This window comes from Tursiops truncatus, chromosome 21 (genome assembly GCF_011762595.2).
Source record: "Tursiops truncatus isolate mTurTru1 chromosome 21, mTurTru1.mat.Y, whole genome shotgun sequence".
Lineage (NCBI taxonomy): Eukaryota > Metazoa > Chordata > Mammalia > Artiodactyla > Delphinidae > Tursiops > Tursiops truncatus.
Window position 1 is genome coordinate 9,592,140 of NC_047054.1, and position 16,433 is coordinate 9,608,572.

At 41.7% G+C, this 16,433-nt stretch overlaps 1 protein-coding gene across 2 annotated transcripts in view; it reads left to right on the forward strand.

Moving 5' to 3' along the window:
• Positions 1-16,433, forward strand: part of CSMD1 (CUB and Sushi multiple domains 1) — a 1,403,311-nt gene that overhangs the window by 1,329,697 nt on the left and 57,181 nt on the right. For both annotated transcript variants that reach the window (XM_033848938.2, XM_073798556.1), the window contains exons 50-51: positions 9,412-9,606; positions 14,972-15,145. In XM_033848938.2, the coding sequence (XP_033704829.2) occupies positions 9,412-9,606; positions 14,972-15,145 (369 nt within the window). The remainder of the gene's footprint in view (positions 1-9,411; positions 9,607-14,971; positions 15,146-16,433) is intronic.

The window sequence follows — 16,433 nt, forward strand, 5'->3', positions numbered from 1 at the left end:
GTGAGCCTGTAAGTTACACCCTAGAAGTTTACTTCAAAACTCTATCCGTCTACCTACTCTTATTCTAAATAACTCATAGCTAATCATGCTAATCATTTGGCTAAGCTCTGAGGTAAAAACATTCATTTAAAAAGAATGTTTACCTTTAAGAATTCCAGGATCTCAACCCAGCCCTTGTGGAAGCATTTCCTCACAGGGAATGTTTGTTGAAGTTAGACGGCATGGAATGCATTGAAGTCAGCACGGTGCCCTGGGTTTCCCCACTTTATGCTCCTTATTTACCGAAGCCAAAGCAGCTTGTTCTTCCGCTTCCCATGCACCAGAACTAAGACTAGCTGTGCCCTTCCCCAGCCAGTGATGCAGACATTAATGACACACTGAAAGCTGCACTAGGTTGTGAATGCAAGTAGCTCTGAGGCTGGCTGAATCATTTTACTCCAATGGCGTTGGATCATAATTTTATCAATCTAATTAAATGTGCTTGAACTAAACTTGGTAATAAAAAGCACTTACCCACATTGAGTGTGATGGGGGAATAGCTGCATTGCAAAGAAAAGACAGTTGCATCCCTGCATCTTGGGGCTGATTAGAATATCACAGAGATTTATGAGCAGTATCTGTAATTTATGAGAGGGAGGCCAAAGGGCTTTATTTATGGTGGCAATGCTGTCATTGTCTGAATATCTTATACAAAACAACCGTTAGCCTGTCTGGTTCGCTACTGACAGGATGACTAATAAATCAGGATCACTCACGGTAAAATGAAAAGCCAACCTCTCTCAAGTAAAATGTGAAATATTCTGTGTTGTCTTTGAAACATTCACAAGATAGAGAAACTGCATCCTTTCTGCACAGAAACTTTATTGTCTGTGCTTTCAGTAGGTCTGATCTGAGGAGGAGTATTTAGGGATTTTTAATACAAAACTGCGTTGTCACCCGAGTCAGCCCTTAGTTCTGTTAACCATGCGACTTGGGAATGGTCGTCCGCACATCTTCTCTTGAATTTTTTGAAATAGAAGAAAATTATTCCATTAGAGTTGTTGTGTTTTTTTTAAGGTGATAGAAGATAATCTATATTTCTGTTTTAAAAAGTTAGGAATATGAGGTAAACTGGCAGACGGAGCAGTCTGTCGACTCAGCTAAACCTGCTTGTTATGGAGAACATTTAATTTCACTACACTGGACCCTGCGATAGATTCACTTACAACTGTCACAAGTACTGGTTTATAACATTTATGTAAGCAAAACGCTTTCTTTTGCTACATTTTCCAAATGGACCGGTATTTTAAAACGTTCTTTAAAAATTGTCATTACTTATATATTGGTGTGCCCAGAGTTCTCACTGATTTCATTGGTGCCAGTTGTTTTAGTCATGTACAGAATAAGTGCGGTTGTCAAGCTGTGGAGGAAATGGCAGCCTCAGAGATGCACAGGTCGGGGTTCTAACCGTGGGGGGGGCCCAGCTTACTGGCTGCTCCATGAAATACAAGTAACAGGACCGCCCATGCCCTCTCTCCCCGTATTGTTGTGAGGGTCACTCAGTGTAAAATTATATATACATTTATATAGACAATGTGAAAAGGGTGTTTTTTTAATTTATTTATTTATTTTTATAAATTTATTTATTTATTTTTGTCTGCATTGGGTCTTTGTTGCTGCACGCGGGCTTTCTCTAGTTGTGGCGAGCGGGGGCTGCTCTTCGTTGCGGTGCACGGGCTTCTCATTGCGGTGGCTGGTCTTGTTGTGGAGCACGGGCTCTAGGCACGCAGGCTTCAGTAGTTGTGGCACGCAGGCTCAGTAGTTGTGGCTCGTGGGCTCTAGAGCGCAGGCTCAGTAGTTGTGGCTCACGGGCTTAGTTGCTCCGTGGCATGTGGCATCTTCCCGGACCAGGGATCGAATACATGTCCCTGGCATTGGCAGGCGGATTCTTAACCCCTGCGCCACCAGGGAAGTCCCAGGGTGTTTATTTTTGAAAACACTAAACAAATACAAGCCGGTGGAAGCAGCAGTACTAGTAGCCACCCGTGACTTCAGGCAACTGGGCAGGTGCACAGGGAAAACCCTGAATTCTAGTGTGAGAGGTTTTTGTTAGGAAGAATGAAGTGTTTTCTCTAAACTGTCAGCGCAGTGGCGTGCAGGCTGCTTTGCTGCCTCTGACGGTAACTCAGCTTTGCCTTTGTGAGTCCTGAGGGAGGCGCACACGGTCACTGCGGCTGCGTCTGAGGGGCAGGGCCGGCCCTGGACAGAGCAAGAGCCCTGCAGACGCAGATTCCAGGGCCCTGCCCCCTCCCTGGCGGCCCCCGCGCATTCCCGTCTTCCTCCAGTGATGACCCCCTTGAATCTCTGCTCTGGTTCTCGCTCAGCCTCATGTAGTCTATCATTCCACTCATTTTTCAGATTTGCCTTATTCTGTTACGTCTGATGTCATGAAATGAAAACGTCTCTATCAAGTAAAATATTCAGTTCTATGTACACACTCATTGCAGCTCCCTAAGTGTGGTATACACCTGCTTTCCTCCTGTAGCCTGGGTTTTTGTTCTCTTTTCTTTTTTTTTCCCCTCAAAGTATTGATGTTGTGGGAAGAAATCTTAAAAAATAAGAATCCAACAGAAGCACTCCAGTTTTCCTAAATAATCCCCTGTTAAACTTGTATGCACTGATTTATATAATCTTTTATATTTGTGTGTTGTATTTATACAATAATATGGATATATACATACATAATTTGTATATGTGTATATGTGTGTGTGTTTATATATGTGTGTGTATGTACATAGGTGTGTGATGTGTGTGTGTACATATATTTTTGTGTCACAAGGCAGCAGATTCTTTCACTGGCACTTAGTTTAACTGTTTCAAGTTTTGTTCTGAAAAAAATTTTTTTCAACTTTCACTTTTTTCCAGCCTATTTTTTAAAATTTGTTTTTTTATTTTTAAAATGTATTATTCTCTCTTGAAATACAATGCTCTCTGTGGTCATCAGGCCATCACTTGATTGGTTTTGCTCTGGCCATTAATAATGTGTAGAAAACCTGGAAACTACAGAGAAGAGTAAAAGAAGAAGAAGGCATCTGTACTCTCACTGGCCACAGACACCCCATCGACCCTCCTCACAGCATCCCTCTTGGTTTTTTTTCACCACTGAGGTCTGAAGCCCACGTTCCAGGGAATCCTGGGATTGTGTCCTGTGTGTGTGTGGGGGGGGGGAGAGGTCCTGGTGCATGTACCATGCTTTCTCCCGCTCACATACATGCACAGCAGAAGCCACAGTCCTCTGGGCTCATACGGGGCTTCTCCCTCAGAGCATCCTTTCAGAGAAAGCCTTCACTGTGAGCATGTTGAGTCTCTCATTGATCCAATCGAGAACGATTTGCTGTAACATATGACTTAAGATTGAGTATGTGTCATACTGGGGGAAGGAAGGGTGCTCCCCCGAAAGAGAGCTGGGTGCGGGAAGCAGGGGGCAGCCGGCAGTGCACCTGGTGGAACAGGTGTGGTGGGGAGAGTCACAGCAGTTGTGTCTTGGCAGGTGGCAGAGGCTGGACTCTCCAGAGCCTTGTCTGCAGTGACCTCAAACCGGGGAAGCGTAACCCTAAGGTATGCAAGTTGTTTCCAGGATCTGTCAGAGGGGAAAGTGAAAGGAGACCTATTTCCAAACCCGAAACCTCCATATTCACTCTTCCTTCAGATCCAGCTGCCAGAGCAGACTCTCCAGCACAGGGCGTGCCTCCTCTCAATCCTTCTCAAACTTCTTCACAGAGAGAGGCCTGACTCACAAACAGCGCATTTCCACAGCACACCTGATACCCTGGTTTTATTATACAGGCACAGGCTTTAAAATGGGGTGGTGTTGGTCCAAGGGAAGACAGACCAATGGCAGAGAACACAGAGCCCAGGACAATATTGGTTGATATTTCGACAAAGGTGACGCTGCAGCCCAATGAGGGAAAAGACAGAGATCTTTTCAGTAAATGGCTCAACTGGATATTCATATGGGAAAGTGAATCTGGATCCCTGCCCCACAGCGCAGACAAAATCAGGGCAAGATGATTATAGGCTAAAGGTGAAAGGTGGGACATAAAGCTTCTATGAAAATACAGCTTCCCCTTTTCCACCAGCCCACCTGCATGAGCCTGGGTCAGGTAAAGACTTTGCAAGCTCACAAAATAACCTGATAACAAAGGAAAAAGTAGATATATTGGACTGCGTTAAGTTTCAGTACTGTTATTCTTCAAAACATATGTTTGAGAGCCTGATAAAGGCAAACTTAAAAAGGGTAAAGACATTTGAAGAATGTGTATCAAACAAAGATTGTGTAAAGAGTTCCAGTGAGAAAAATGCAGAATATCAAATAGATGCCACTACATCCCACATCAGAATGTATAACTTTATAGAATAAAAGGACAGGAGACCTGGCATCAACAGAAATGTTAAGTCACTGGAACTCTAATACATTGCTGGTAAAGGTGGTAAGTTGACACATTCTCTTTGGGAAAATGTTTGGTAGCGTGTCCTAAAGCTGAAAATATCTTATGAGCCAGTAGTCCCTCCCTAGAAATATACCTACAGGCTTGCGTAAGGATATTCACCTAAGGACATGCTCAAAGCTGCAGTTTGTAAAAGCCAAAAATGTGAGACAACCCCAATGGCCATCAGTAAGGAATGGATACATTGATCGTATATATTTATACAATGGAGCACATGTAGAGATACAAATAAGCACTCTAGCTCCATGGCTTAACATGGGTTAATTTCAAAAGTATAATACTGACGTCAGAAGTAAAAGAGCACGTGGCTCCACTCACATGGGGTCAAAACAGGTCCCACCATCTACAGTGTGTAGATGGTCACTAATGTCATTAGAAGTTGGTCCACCATCTACAGTGTGTAGATGGTCACTAATGTCATTAGAAGTTGGTCCACCATCTACAGTGTGTAGATGGTCATTAATGTCATTAGAAGTTGGTTCACATTCTTTCTCCCCCTGAGTGAAGTGTGCATGCTGGGGAGGGGGGGGTGTGCCTGGTGGCGAGAGTGTGTGTGCAGTTCTAGTTCTCGATGTGGTTGCTGGTCAGGTGATGGTGTGTTTATTACATAAAAGTGTACTTAACTGTATAATAGCAATTTGTGCACTTTCTATTTACATGTTTCAATACAAATTTACCTGAATATCTTAAAAAAAGGAAGAAACCAACAACATCAACAAAACCAGAAAACAAAATAAATAACACAAAACCCTCCAGAGCACCAAATTTGAGGAAAGAGTCCCAAGCGCTGGTGCAGGTGTAGACAAAGCCAGTGGCTTTCTGTTTACAGGTCTAGTGGATTCTAACTCCTCGTTTCCAGTACAATTTAAACAGTTTCTATCAAACGATTTTTGATAGTGGTGATATTTGGTGTATAACTAAGTATGAGTGAGAGATATCGCTGTAACAAAACAATTTCCCTTACCATTTCCTTGTTAAACTTTCTTAACATAAATCAAATACCTGTAATAAAAATCTATAAAAAGTAAAAATTAGTAATAAAATCAATACCAAACCTAGTGTCTTTCTAATAATCAGTAATGCATGAACAGTAAAAAAGCCTTATCTATGTCATTCATTAACTGGTGTATTCCCAAAGAAATGCTACTTTTTGTGCTGAAAATAGATGAAAAATTATTGTATTGTTAATCAATCATACATTGATAATAAAATGACAGTACAATTTGCTATTGATAAATATAATAGGATTATTCATAAAGGAGTTTAAACATAAAACATATTAGAATAAGTTTCTGTGGGAATTCTAGAATGGACAGTTCAAGGAGAACGCAGAATAGAACCAATTTTAGCAGTAATCATGTATTTCTATTGAATCAATATTCAAAAGTATAATATCAAATAATATCAAATGTGGTATTATTCTCTTGGATCTGAGTAAAAGTGATGTTTTTCTTTAAGGTATAAATATTTACCATACTTTGCATATCATACCGTCAATTTATCTGAGCTTATGAGGGAAACTTTTGGGTTTTTAATGAAGAAGTGGAAGGAGATTAATATTTTTATGAAATTCCTTTAAGGACATGCAGGTGGAGTTAAGAGCTCGACTTGCAGGTGGGGGGAGGCAGCGGCTGGAGGAGTTGGGGGGTGAGGGAGCGCAGTGACTCGGGGTTGGGGGGTGAGCACATGAGAACAGTTTTCAGGTTCTGACTTGGGGGGCTGGGCTGTCCCCCAGAGTGCAGTCAGGAGATCATGTAGGCATGTGGGGCGTGCAGAATGTTCTGGGTCTCTTCCCCCTACACAAAGCCCCTAGAGCTGGTACAAGGAAGACTATGGCTTCCTTGTTCCCGGGGCCAAGCAACAAAGCGCATTCTCTGTGGCAGCTTGACCGGCAGGACGCAGCAGGGCTGATCCTTTTATGGGGCCTGTTTGCCTTGTTCTTTTATGAGTGCAGACCTGCATGTAGTAAAACTCACCAAGTGGGGATCTACTGACCACAGTTTGGAGGGATTGGTCTTCTCCTGTCATCTTGGTTCACATAACTTGGATTTTACCACCCAAATAAACATCATAGGTCATTCAAACTCAGACATTTCTGTATGGTCTCCCCCTTGGGGCAGCTTTGAAAATATCAAATAAAATCACATCTGCAGAAATTTCTGGAAAGCTCCACCCTTCCCCTCTCTTCCTTTAGTAGGCCAAGGTAGACTTCAGATAAATATTTATTCCAGTTCTCATTTTTCTTTTTACTCTCAGTTTCTACCCATATGCTTTTATTGCCTCAGTTTCTTTGTGTTTTTTGTTGCTGTTGCTGTTGTGTTTTGTTTTTGCTGCCATAGCATTTTTTTTGGGGGGGCATGTTTCTTTTCAAAGCACACACACAGACTGGAATGTCACCAGCACCTACTTTGTCAGACATTATTCTCAAAAAAAAAAACTGTAAAAAGACATAATGTTTACAATAAAAGAACTTAGAGCCTAGCAGGGAGACAGAGATGCAAGCAAACAATTAAACCAGAATCAGATAATTAAAAGGAAACCAAATTCTATTTTCATAAAGAAAGAGGTGAGGACACGGGGAGGGGGCAGGGTAAGCTGGGACGAAGTGAGAGAGTGGCATGGATGTATATACACTACCAAATGTAAAATAGCTAGCTAGTGGGAAGCAGCCGCATAGCACAGGGAGATCAGCTCGGTGCTTTGTGACCACCTAGAGGGGTGGGAGAGGGAGGGTGGGAGGGAGACGCAAGAGGAAGGAGATACGGGAATGTATGTATATGTATAGCCGATTCACTTTGTTGTACAGCAGAAACTAACACACCATTGTAAAGCAATTATACTCCAATAAAGATGCTAAATTTTTTTTTTTTTTTTTGTGGTACGCGGGCTTCTCACTGTTGTGGCCTCTCCCATTGCGGAGCACAGGCTCCGGACGCGCAGGCTCAGCGCGGCATGTGGGATCTTCCTGGACCGGGGCACGAACCCGTGACCCCTGCATTGGCAGGCGGACTCTCAACCACTGCGCCACCAGGGAAGCCCTCCCCCCCAAAATTTTTTAAATAAAATAAATAAAGAAAGAGGTAATCACGCAGAATTTGGAAACCACTGCTGTGGATGATATTAGCGGAAGAAAACTTCTGATTCCACTGTGTAAGCCAACATTGAAACCTTCTTGGCAGAAACAGAGTTTATAAAAGATAGTTCAGTAATTAAAAACCATCAAGTTAATTCTAGAAACACAGCTTTGATGAAATGGATTTTATTTGAAAATTTAAATTAGACTTTTAAAAATTTATTTATTTATTGTTATTTTTGGCTGCGTTGGGTCTTCGTTGCTGCACGCGGGCTTTCTCTAGTTGCGGTGCGCGGGCTTCTCATTGCAGTGGCTTCTCTTGTTGTGGAGCACGGGCTGTAGGCGTGTGGGCTTCAGTAGTTGTGGCTCGTGGGCTCTAGGCGCATGGGCTCAGTAGTTGTGGCACACGGGCTTAGTTGCTCCGCGGCATGTGGGATCTTCCCGGACCAGGGCTCGAAGCTGTGTCCCCTGCATTGGCAGGCTGATTCTTAACCACTGCGCCACCAGGGAAGTCCCAGATTTTATTTGAAATATGCAGCAGGATTGAAATTGAGTTATGAATTTGTCAGTTTAAAGACATTAAAGTCTTTTCAGAAATGGCAATCATGCCTGAAATTCTAAAGGTAATCTGGTTAGAAAAAAAAATTATTTATATCACTAGGTAAAACACTTGACTATCCATATAAATTTTGGATAATTGTTTTACCTAAAAAATACATGAGAACTCGATCTAAGGATTATTTTTAAATTAGAAAATTCTCTTCACATTTTAAACCTTGTTGATATTGTTATTGCAATAATACCAAAAAGGCCTATTTTTTCTGTTTATTTGCACATAGTAATGGTAAAATTGCCAAGAGAAGATTAAATGGGATTTTTGTAACATTTTGGATATGTCTGATTCAATTATAATGAACTTGTATAGAATTTATAAGTAAAATGTATTTATTAATATTATTCTGAAAAAAAAAGTGGTCTCTTTAGCTAATTCTTCGAGGATCAATAAATTAATCAATCTGGTCAACGTTGTGGGTAGCTGACTGTGAAGGTTATTAGCTGATGTAGCTTCGTATTTAGGGAAGCAGAGTTCTAGTTCCTAACATTGTAAAATTAATCTTAAATATTATTGTACTCTTCAGAAAATATATAAACTCACATATATCAAACCTTGCATGTATTTTCAGCATTGTCATAAATTACTTAAATCCACTCCGGTAGTATTGTACTACGGCTACTGCTATTACTACTGTTATTAAAAGTGTTGCTACTGCTCTTTATTAAGTAGCTACTGTAATTCTAGTTCACCTCCTAAGGACATGAATAGATTCTCTCCTTTAAGATTCGTTAACCACTTTTCTGTATAGTATTAGTGTGTGTGCATGTGGATTTTGTGTACCAGTAAATCCAGTGATAGAGCGTATTACGTAGGGAGGACGGGAACGAGGGCATCTGATTTTCTCGGTCTAAGCTGGTTTTCAGTTACTCAATTACCATTTCAAGTTTCTCAGAGGATAGAGACAAATTAGAAGTAAGATTTTTCTATTCATGCCTACATTTACCTGAGGATCATTTTCAATGAACCTCGAGACTTTGTGGAAGTGATTTATCCCTTTACATGTAATCCCACTGCAAGATTTCCAGTGCACTTGCCGTGAGGCTGTGGAATGCATTTTGCATACGGGATCGTTTTTGTGTGGCTATGTGGGTAGTAGAGAAAACAGCAAATAACAGGTGATGGCATCTCTTCTGTACAGCACGGTGAGTTTCATACAGGAGGCCTTTACCATGGAAAGCAGGCCTGGTCTGACCCCTTGAGAACAAAGTGATGATGTTAAGTGTGTTTCTTTCCAGCGGTCACTTGCCCTGGCATTGAAGCCCAGCTCTCAGAACATGTCACCTGGAGACTGGTGTCAGGATCCCTGAATGAGTATGGAGCCCAGGTGGTGCTGAGCTGCAGCCCCGGGTATTACCTGGAGGGCCAGAGGCTGGTGCAGTGCCACGCCAACGGCACGTGGAGCATAGGGGCGGAGAGGCCGAGATGCAGAGGTGAGTAACAGGTGTGCTCCTGACCTCGAGGCCATCCTGAATCACTGACAGCGATGACATCCACCTTTTAAGGGACTGTAATCTATTGTCCTATAGATAAACAGTGTAACCCGGTGGCATTTCTTTTCATTACAACAATGAACGTGTATATATATATATTTTTTTCGGTACGCGGGCCTCTCACTGTTGTGGCCTCTCCCGTTGCGGAGCACAGGCTCCAGACACGCAGGCTCAGCGGCTATGGCTCACGGGCCTAGCCGCTCCGCGGCATGTGGGATCTTCCCGGACCGGGGCATGAACCCGTGTCCCCTGCATCGGCAGGCGGACTCCCAACCACTGCGCCACCAGGGAAGCCCATGAACGTGTATTTTTGTCTGACGTACTTAAATATATGACCGCTGCATTAAGTGTTAAATGCTGTCTTTTTCTTGTTGACAATCATATTTTACAAATGTTGAAATATTAGAATACTCGATATTTCAAATCAGCTCAAAAACAAATCCAGGCCTGTATTTTAAAAGATCAATCTTATTCCATGCACTAACTATTCAGACCTTTTAATTAGGATCTTGGGAATGCGTGTATTTATGCTAAGGATATTGTGTTCTCAAATAATGACTGTCTTGAAAAGGGAGATTATTATTCTCGTAGGTACAAGATAAGCAGTTAAGCCTCTGAGTGGGTTTCATAATAAATATGAATAAATAGAAAAATATAACGATATTAGCATTGTTCAGAGCACTGTTTGATTCAGACATATTTAATATACAATCTTTAGTGGGATTGTTCACAGGAAATTATCATGCACAAAAACAAGCAGTTAGACTAGTGTCATATTTATAAAATACACAGCTTAGTAAGAAAAAACCAGAAGAAAAATGGAAAAAGGACAAAAGAAATAATGCTTCACTGTCTGTGATAATCATTCTAATTCCACTTTTAATGGAACAAACGGTAATGCAGCTCCCACTAAAGCTCTTCACCAGCATCACAAAGGCGAATCAGGAAGGGTCAGGACCTCTGCGAGCTCATAATCCAAGTGGGCAGCACCCCCAGGCCCTGGACAGCTCTGCCTGAAGCTTATTTATTAATGGTTCCCAAATCATTCCCCAAAGTGTCCTGGTTTGACTGTTGTCTGGTCACTGAATTGGTACTGAATTTCTCCGTGTTAGAGTCTGAATTAGTGAGCTCGCTCCTTCCCACATCTGTCCCCACCAGGAAGCTCAAGATGTGACTTGGAGACTCAGTCCTTAAGTGCATAAGGAGCACATTTTTGTGAGCCCAATCTGCCACTCTGTGGTAGCTTTTTCACAGAATAAACACCAGGTCTACATTTTATTGGAACTGAACCAATAGAATCTTCAAATGTATTGTCATCCAAATCATTGTTACAGCTAAGGAGCTGTATTTTTATTTATTTTGTTGTTTGCCTATGTTTTATCTAAGAATGGCCCAGTCCACAGGATCTCCTGGATCTAACTGTTTGGGTTACCTACCTGCTTAGGGGCTGGAAATGTTAGGAGCTCCCACTCTGCTTGTCCAGTTAGCTCCAGATGAAGAGATGACCTTTGACCACCTTCTAAGCGTATTCATAACAACTATGAAATCAGCTGGGATAGTCGCCACTTCTTGAAGAGTCTGTGTTATTCTGACTCTAGGATATTCCACCATGTCCATAGACAGAGCCCAGGTATCCAGGGGTGAAGAGGACAGGAGACCTTAGTCTCACTTTGAAACTGTTAGCTCGGCAGTCACCCATCTTTGAGGAGGAATGACTATCAATGGTTATCCCTCAAGAAACAAGAAAGCAAAATTAAAATTCCATGTCTGGGGATGCCCATATAACCCCCTAACACGAGGACTGTGTAAAAGCTGGAGCCTGTTGCAATTTTCTTGTTATGTGTATTTATTTTTTGACTTACTGCTTTAAAAATTAAGGAAAATGTTTATCACAGAAATTCATGAATCCAAAAGAAATCATCTTTGCATTTAAAATGTTATACACACGGACCTAGAGAGCCACATTGGAATTTTGCTGTATTATAGATATCCAAAGAACATTGTCTGAATTCTGACCTGTACCTCTTTTCTAACTGCTTAGTTCAGAGTTCTCTTAAGTTAGACCTGGGTCAAGCTGTGAAGTCGGCAGGCTGGTCTTTGATGACCTTCTCTTTGTATTGATAATTGGGGATCTGCCTGGATTGATCATACAATATCATGGGAGTATTTATCCTTCAGACTACACATTTCATCTGTATCATAGGAGACCACGGAGTGGACATTCTTATTCCATTCTGTGTTGGTGTGGACACTGGTCATCACTTAGAATGACCTAAATGTGAATTTTCTTGAAAATATACTCACAAGTAAGTGTCCAGCCTGCATTAAATAACTCATGTGACACTAACTACCCCAGGGACAATGATTTCACATGGACATTTTCACTTTGAGTGAGGCCTTCTTTCTGGCTTGATCCATGTACCTTGGCACTCTCTCTCGGCCTGCTAATCCAATTCCAGATTCTGGTCTACATGGCATGCCTTCACATACTTAAAAATAGCTATCATATGTCCTCTGAACCTTTTCTTCACGATTGGCAGCACTGCCCCATTCACATGTGTGTCATGTCATGTATTCGCTGCTCCTGTCTAACTGCATATTCACAAGGTTTTTTCCAGGGAGAACATGTTTGAAATTACCTACTCGTGACCTTATTTATTTGTCACATTCACAAATAATATCTGTATTGCTGACAATAACATCCATAATCCTGTTGACTTCACAGGTTTGAGAAATGAACTGTCTCAATATGATTTCTTTTTCAAAGTAGAGGATTTCAACATGACTATAACTGTAGAATTGAAGGAAAGAGGAAAGAGGCTTTTCAGGGGGATGAAGCAAAGCTTAGAATCCACAATAATAATGAGAAAATACTACAGTATCAACAGTAAATTGGGCAGAGCTGGGGGCACTCTGAGTGTCTTCAGCTGAGCATCCTCTGCCTCTGTGTGTCTGCCCAAGACACACATCCTCTGTGCAAGACACACTGAGAATTCAGAGGAGACAGTTGACTGTGCGTATGAATATATATTTAACAGAAGAGAAAACAGCAAACTTACTGACTTTATTCTTGAAAACTTGATGGGAGAAAAGAACACGGAAATAAAGCTTTCCCTTGGATGTTTGACACAGGTTTTTGTTTGTTTGTTTTTTAGGGGAGAGGGGTTTTCCCTTTCAATTAGGGGAGCTTTTCAGATGGGTGCTGCCTACCTCATTAACGTGCTGGGTTTACTGCCAATCAGATCTCTACAACCGAGACCCCATTATCCAGCTGCTGAAAAGCTAATATTTGTTCCATTAGTTCTTCTTTATAGTCTAGTGAACCTTAGTAGCGGACAAGCCTAAAATAGTGCCATCACCAGGATATTTCGAACAGAGGCTAAAAGAATAGAAGAGAGTCAGCCTTTCTGCTAGTCCACCATTAACGGTGTGTCAAGACCTCCGAGAGGAGGTGTGCTCAGACCTCACTGCTATTTCACACTTCCTACTAAAAGCTGAGGTTTCAAAACACGGTCCAATGATCCTGAATGGCTACAAGTGGATCTTTAAATATCATAGCTCAGGGTGAAGTTCATACTATGTTTGAGAAGAGGCTTAATGAAAAGTTCATAACTAATTGTAAAAAAAGCTAAATCCGACTCAAATCCATTGACATTTGGTAGAGCAAACATGTTAGCAGTATCACTAAATGCATAAGATATGACCCTGTAAGAGTTTAACAATCCTGCAAACTAAGAACTCCTCATGGTTCCCTCAACAACAATAATGTTCTGATCATGGCATACGCTAGAGCTGAACTTCCCAAATTTTTGGTGAGCAGTGCCCCTAGAACGCACATTTCCTGGCTGTGTCTGTCTGTCCGTCTGAAATGGAACCAGGATTATGTGTCTTGGAGTAAAATCAGCTTAATTCAAAGGACTGGTCTAAATGATAAAATTTTCTTCACTTGAATTATCAGTAAAGGTCTTCAGACTTTGGATTCAGTTCCCTGAATAGGTCCTGAGATGGGCTTCACTGTTAGCGAACCGGGACCCAGCCCTGGTCAGGTGCAAGGCATTGCTTTAGGTGCTCCCACAGTCCTGTCTTTGAATCCGCTGCACAGCCCTACCTGGCAGGTGCTGGTATTAACCTTTAGGAGATGAACCAGGAGGACTGGGAGACTTAGAGAAGGTGGCCGGCGCCACCGAGCTAGGAACTGGCAGAGCTGAGCAGAACCTGGCTGGGTAGCCTGAAGCCAGGATCTGTGTTCTTAATCATGACTTTGCACTGCCTCCTATCAGTTTACTGTTAATAAGGGCTCAGTAATTTTTAGCTACATGGCAGCTTTGCCCTAAGCCCTTTACACATAAGAACTCACTCAGTACATCAGGAAGTCTGTATCACTCTTCTTAGAAGAACTTTTCAAACACTTCCATTCTCACCTGTTAAAACACATTTCAGCCTCTGATGAGCAGTTGGCCTTGATGACTTTATGATTTCCTCCTCCCCTGAGATTCTACTGATTTCTTTGTGCTCAAACTTGTGGATTTGGAGAGTGCAGGGAGTCAGGTGGTATAACAAGTATCTATAATGAAAGCGACCATTGCATTCATCTCCCCAACTGGAGTTATCGTGTGGGTGTAAGTGGTCACAGTCAGTAATTATGCTGGACACACGTGTGAACTGGGTACCTACATCTATAATCACTTAAAGTCTAGATTTTATTTTTTTTTAATTTTCAGAAAGTTTGCACATGTCCTATATAGTCAGCATTTTTATGGAGTTCATGATCCCAACAACTTATGCAAGTAAACGAAAGAAAAAATGAACTCAGTCCTTCTGCTGCAGTGGGCATCCCGGGTTTAATTCCTCACTGCTGATGACTTTGTACCAGCTGATGACTTTGGGAAAGACCACCCACATTTCTTAATTCCTGCTACACACACATAGGTGTCTGGTAACTATGATGTGATTCTTGTGATTGGTGTAGACCGAAAAGAGGACAGAAAGCCAACTCATTTGACTGATTTGCTCGTGTGTGAATATGTTTGTATACTGTGTGTTTACTCAAGAAAAGGATGAAAAAAATAGCAGTGGGTAAAGGAAGGGATGTTTTGGATTCCACCCTAAACTTTCAAGTTTTTATTTCAAGGATATAAGAGAAGAAAAATTAAGCTTCCTAGGTGGTGTGTCTATCTCAACCTTAGGTGACACCCCTGCCCGTGTTCTTAATGAAAATGAAGACTGAAGATTTTGTTGTTTTTTAAACAAAAGAGCAGTCTGCAGACCTGAAATAATATTCACTCTGTTTTTGTTTTCCTTCTAGTGATCTCGTGTGGAAGCCTGTCCTTTCCCCCCAATGGGAACAAGATTGGAACAATGACAGTGTATGGCGCCACAGCCATATTCACGTGCAACACAGGCTACACACTTGTGGGTTCTCACGTCAGAGAATGCTTGGCCAATGGGCTCTGGAGCGGCCCCGAGACTCGCTGTCTGGGTAAATTAATCCATCATCGGGCACTTGTTTAACTCAAATAAACCTTAAAAATAGAGGATAGCAGGGTAAAGCATGGCACTGTTCGCCATAAATGCTCTGACGGAGTGTTACTAAATCCTACCTGGGTTTTTCCTTTTCTTCTTAAGAGGATATTGGGGGTAGGAGTTTATTAATTAATTTATTTATTTTTGCTGTGTTGGATCTTCGTTTCTGTGCGAGGGCTTTCTCTAGTTGTGGCAAGCGGGGGCCACTCTTCATCGCGGTGCGCGGGCCTCTCACTATCGCGGCCTCTCTTGTTGCGGAGCACAGGCTCCAGACGCACAGGCTCAGTAGTTGTGGCTCACGGGCCTAGTTGCTCTGCGGCATGTGGGATCCTCCCAGACCAGGGCTCGAACCCGTGTCTCCTGCATTAGCAGGCAGATTCTCAACCGCTGCGCCACCAGGGAAGCCCCCCTACCTGGGTTTTTTAATGCTGCACTTTACAATATGACTTCTTCTTTAAGTATCTAAAGGGATTTTTTTAAAAATCTGAGCAATAAATGCAGGTCACATGTTGCCTTAAGTGACACAAAGACTATTTTATAGACTGCTGAGCATGTCACTACACTCAAATGCCATCATGATTTTAGAATGCACAAAAATAAACTTCAAAATTATCATACATTTTGTTACCTTTTAAAATTTTTTAAAAAGTATGTTAATAAGTTAATGTGATATTAATGTCCATCAATATAAGGACAATGAATTATTTAAAATTGAAAGTGTGCATAGCAACTTGGTCTTCTTTTTCCCAAGGATTAACATTTTCTGCATGACAATTTTTTTTAAAATTGGGCTGAAAAATTTTCCATGGAAAAATCTTCTGAATAAGTGTATGAAAATTGTTGAATAAGCAGCTTAGAGCGCAGTGATTTCTAATGCTCCTTTTAGATCTCCAAGTAATTTGCAAAATATGTAAACTGCCTTTAGTCCTTTAGAACTCTCTCTGTGATCTCAGTAATTTTGTAATCATTCCAGAGCAGTAGAAGCTGGAAGGTTTAAGCTTCTGAACCTCTGTGGGCTAGGCTCGCTTTTGGAACTAAGCCAGGACCAGTAAATTTTAAATAGTAATAATCTGTTCTTTTCACTGGAGAGAATTTGAAGAAACACTCAGGAGAATTTGAGGATGAAAGTAAAGTAGCAGTCCCAGAAAGATGCAACTGACGAAAGAAGGAGGTTTTCAGGCTTATCCATGAAATGACTTCCTTCAGATAAATACAAGACTTAGATCAGTGCTGCTCGAATACTG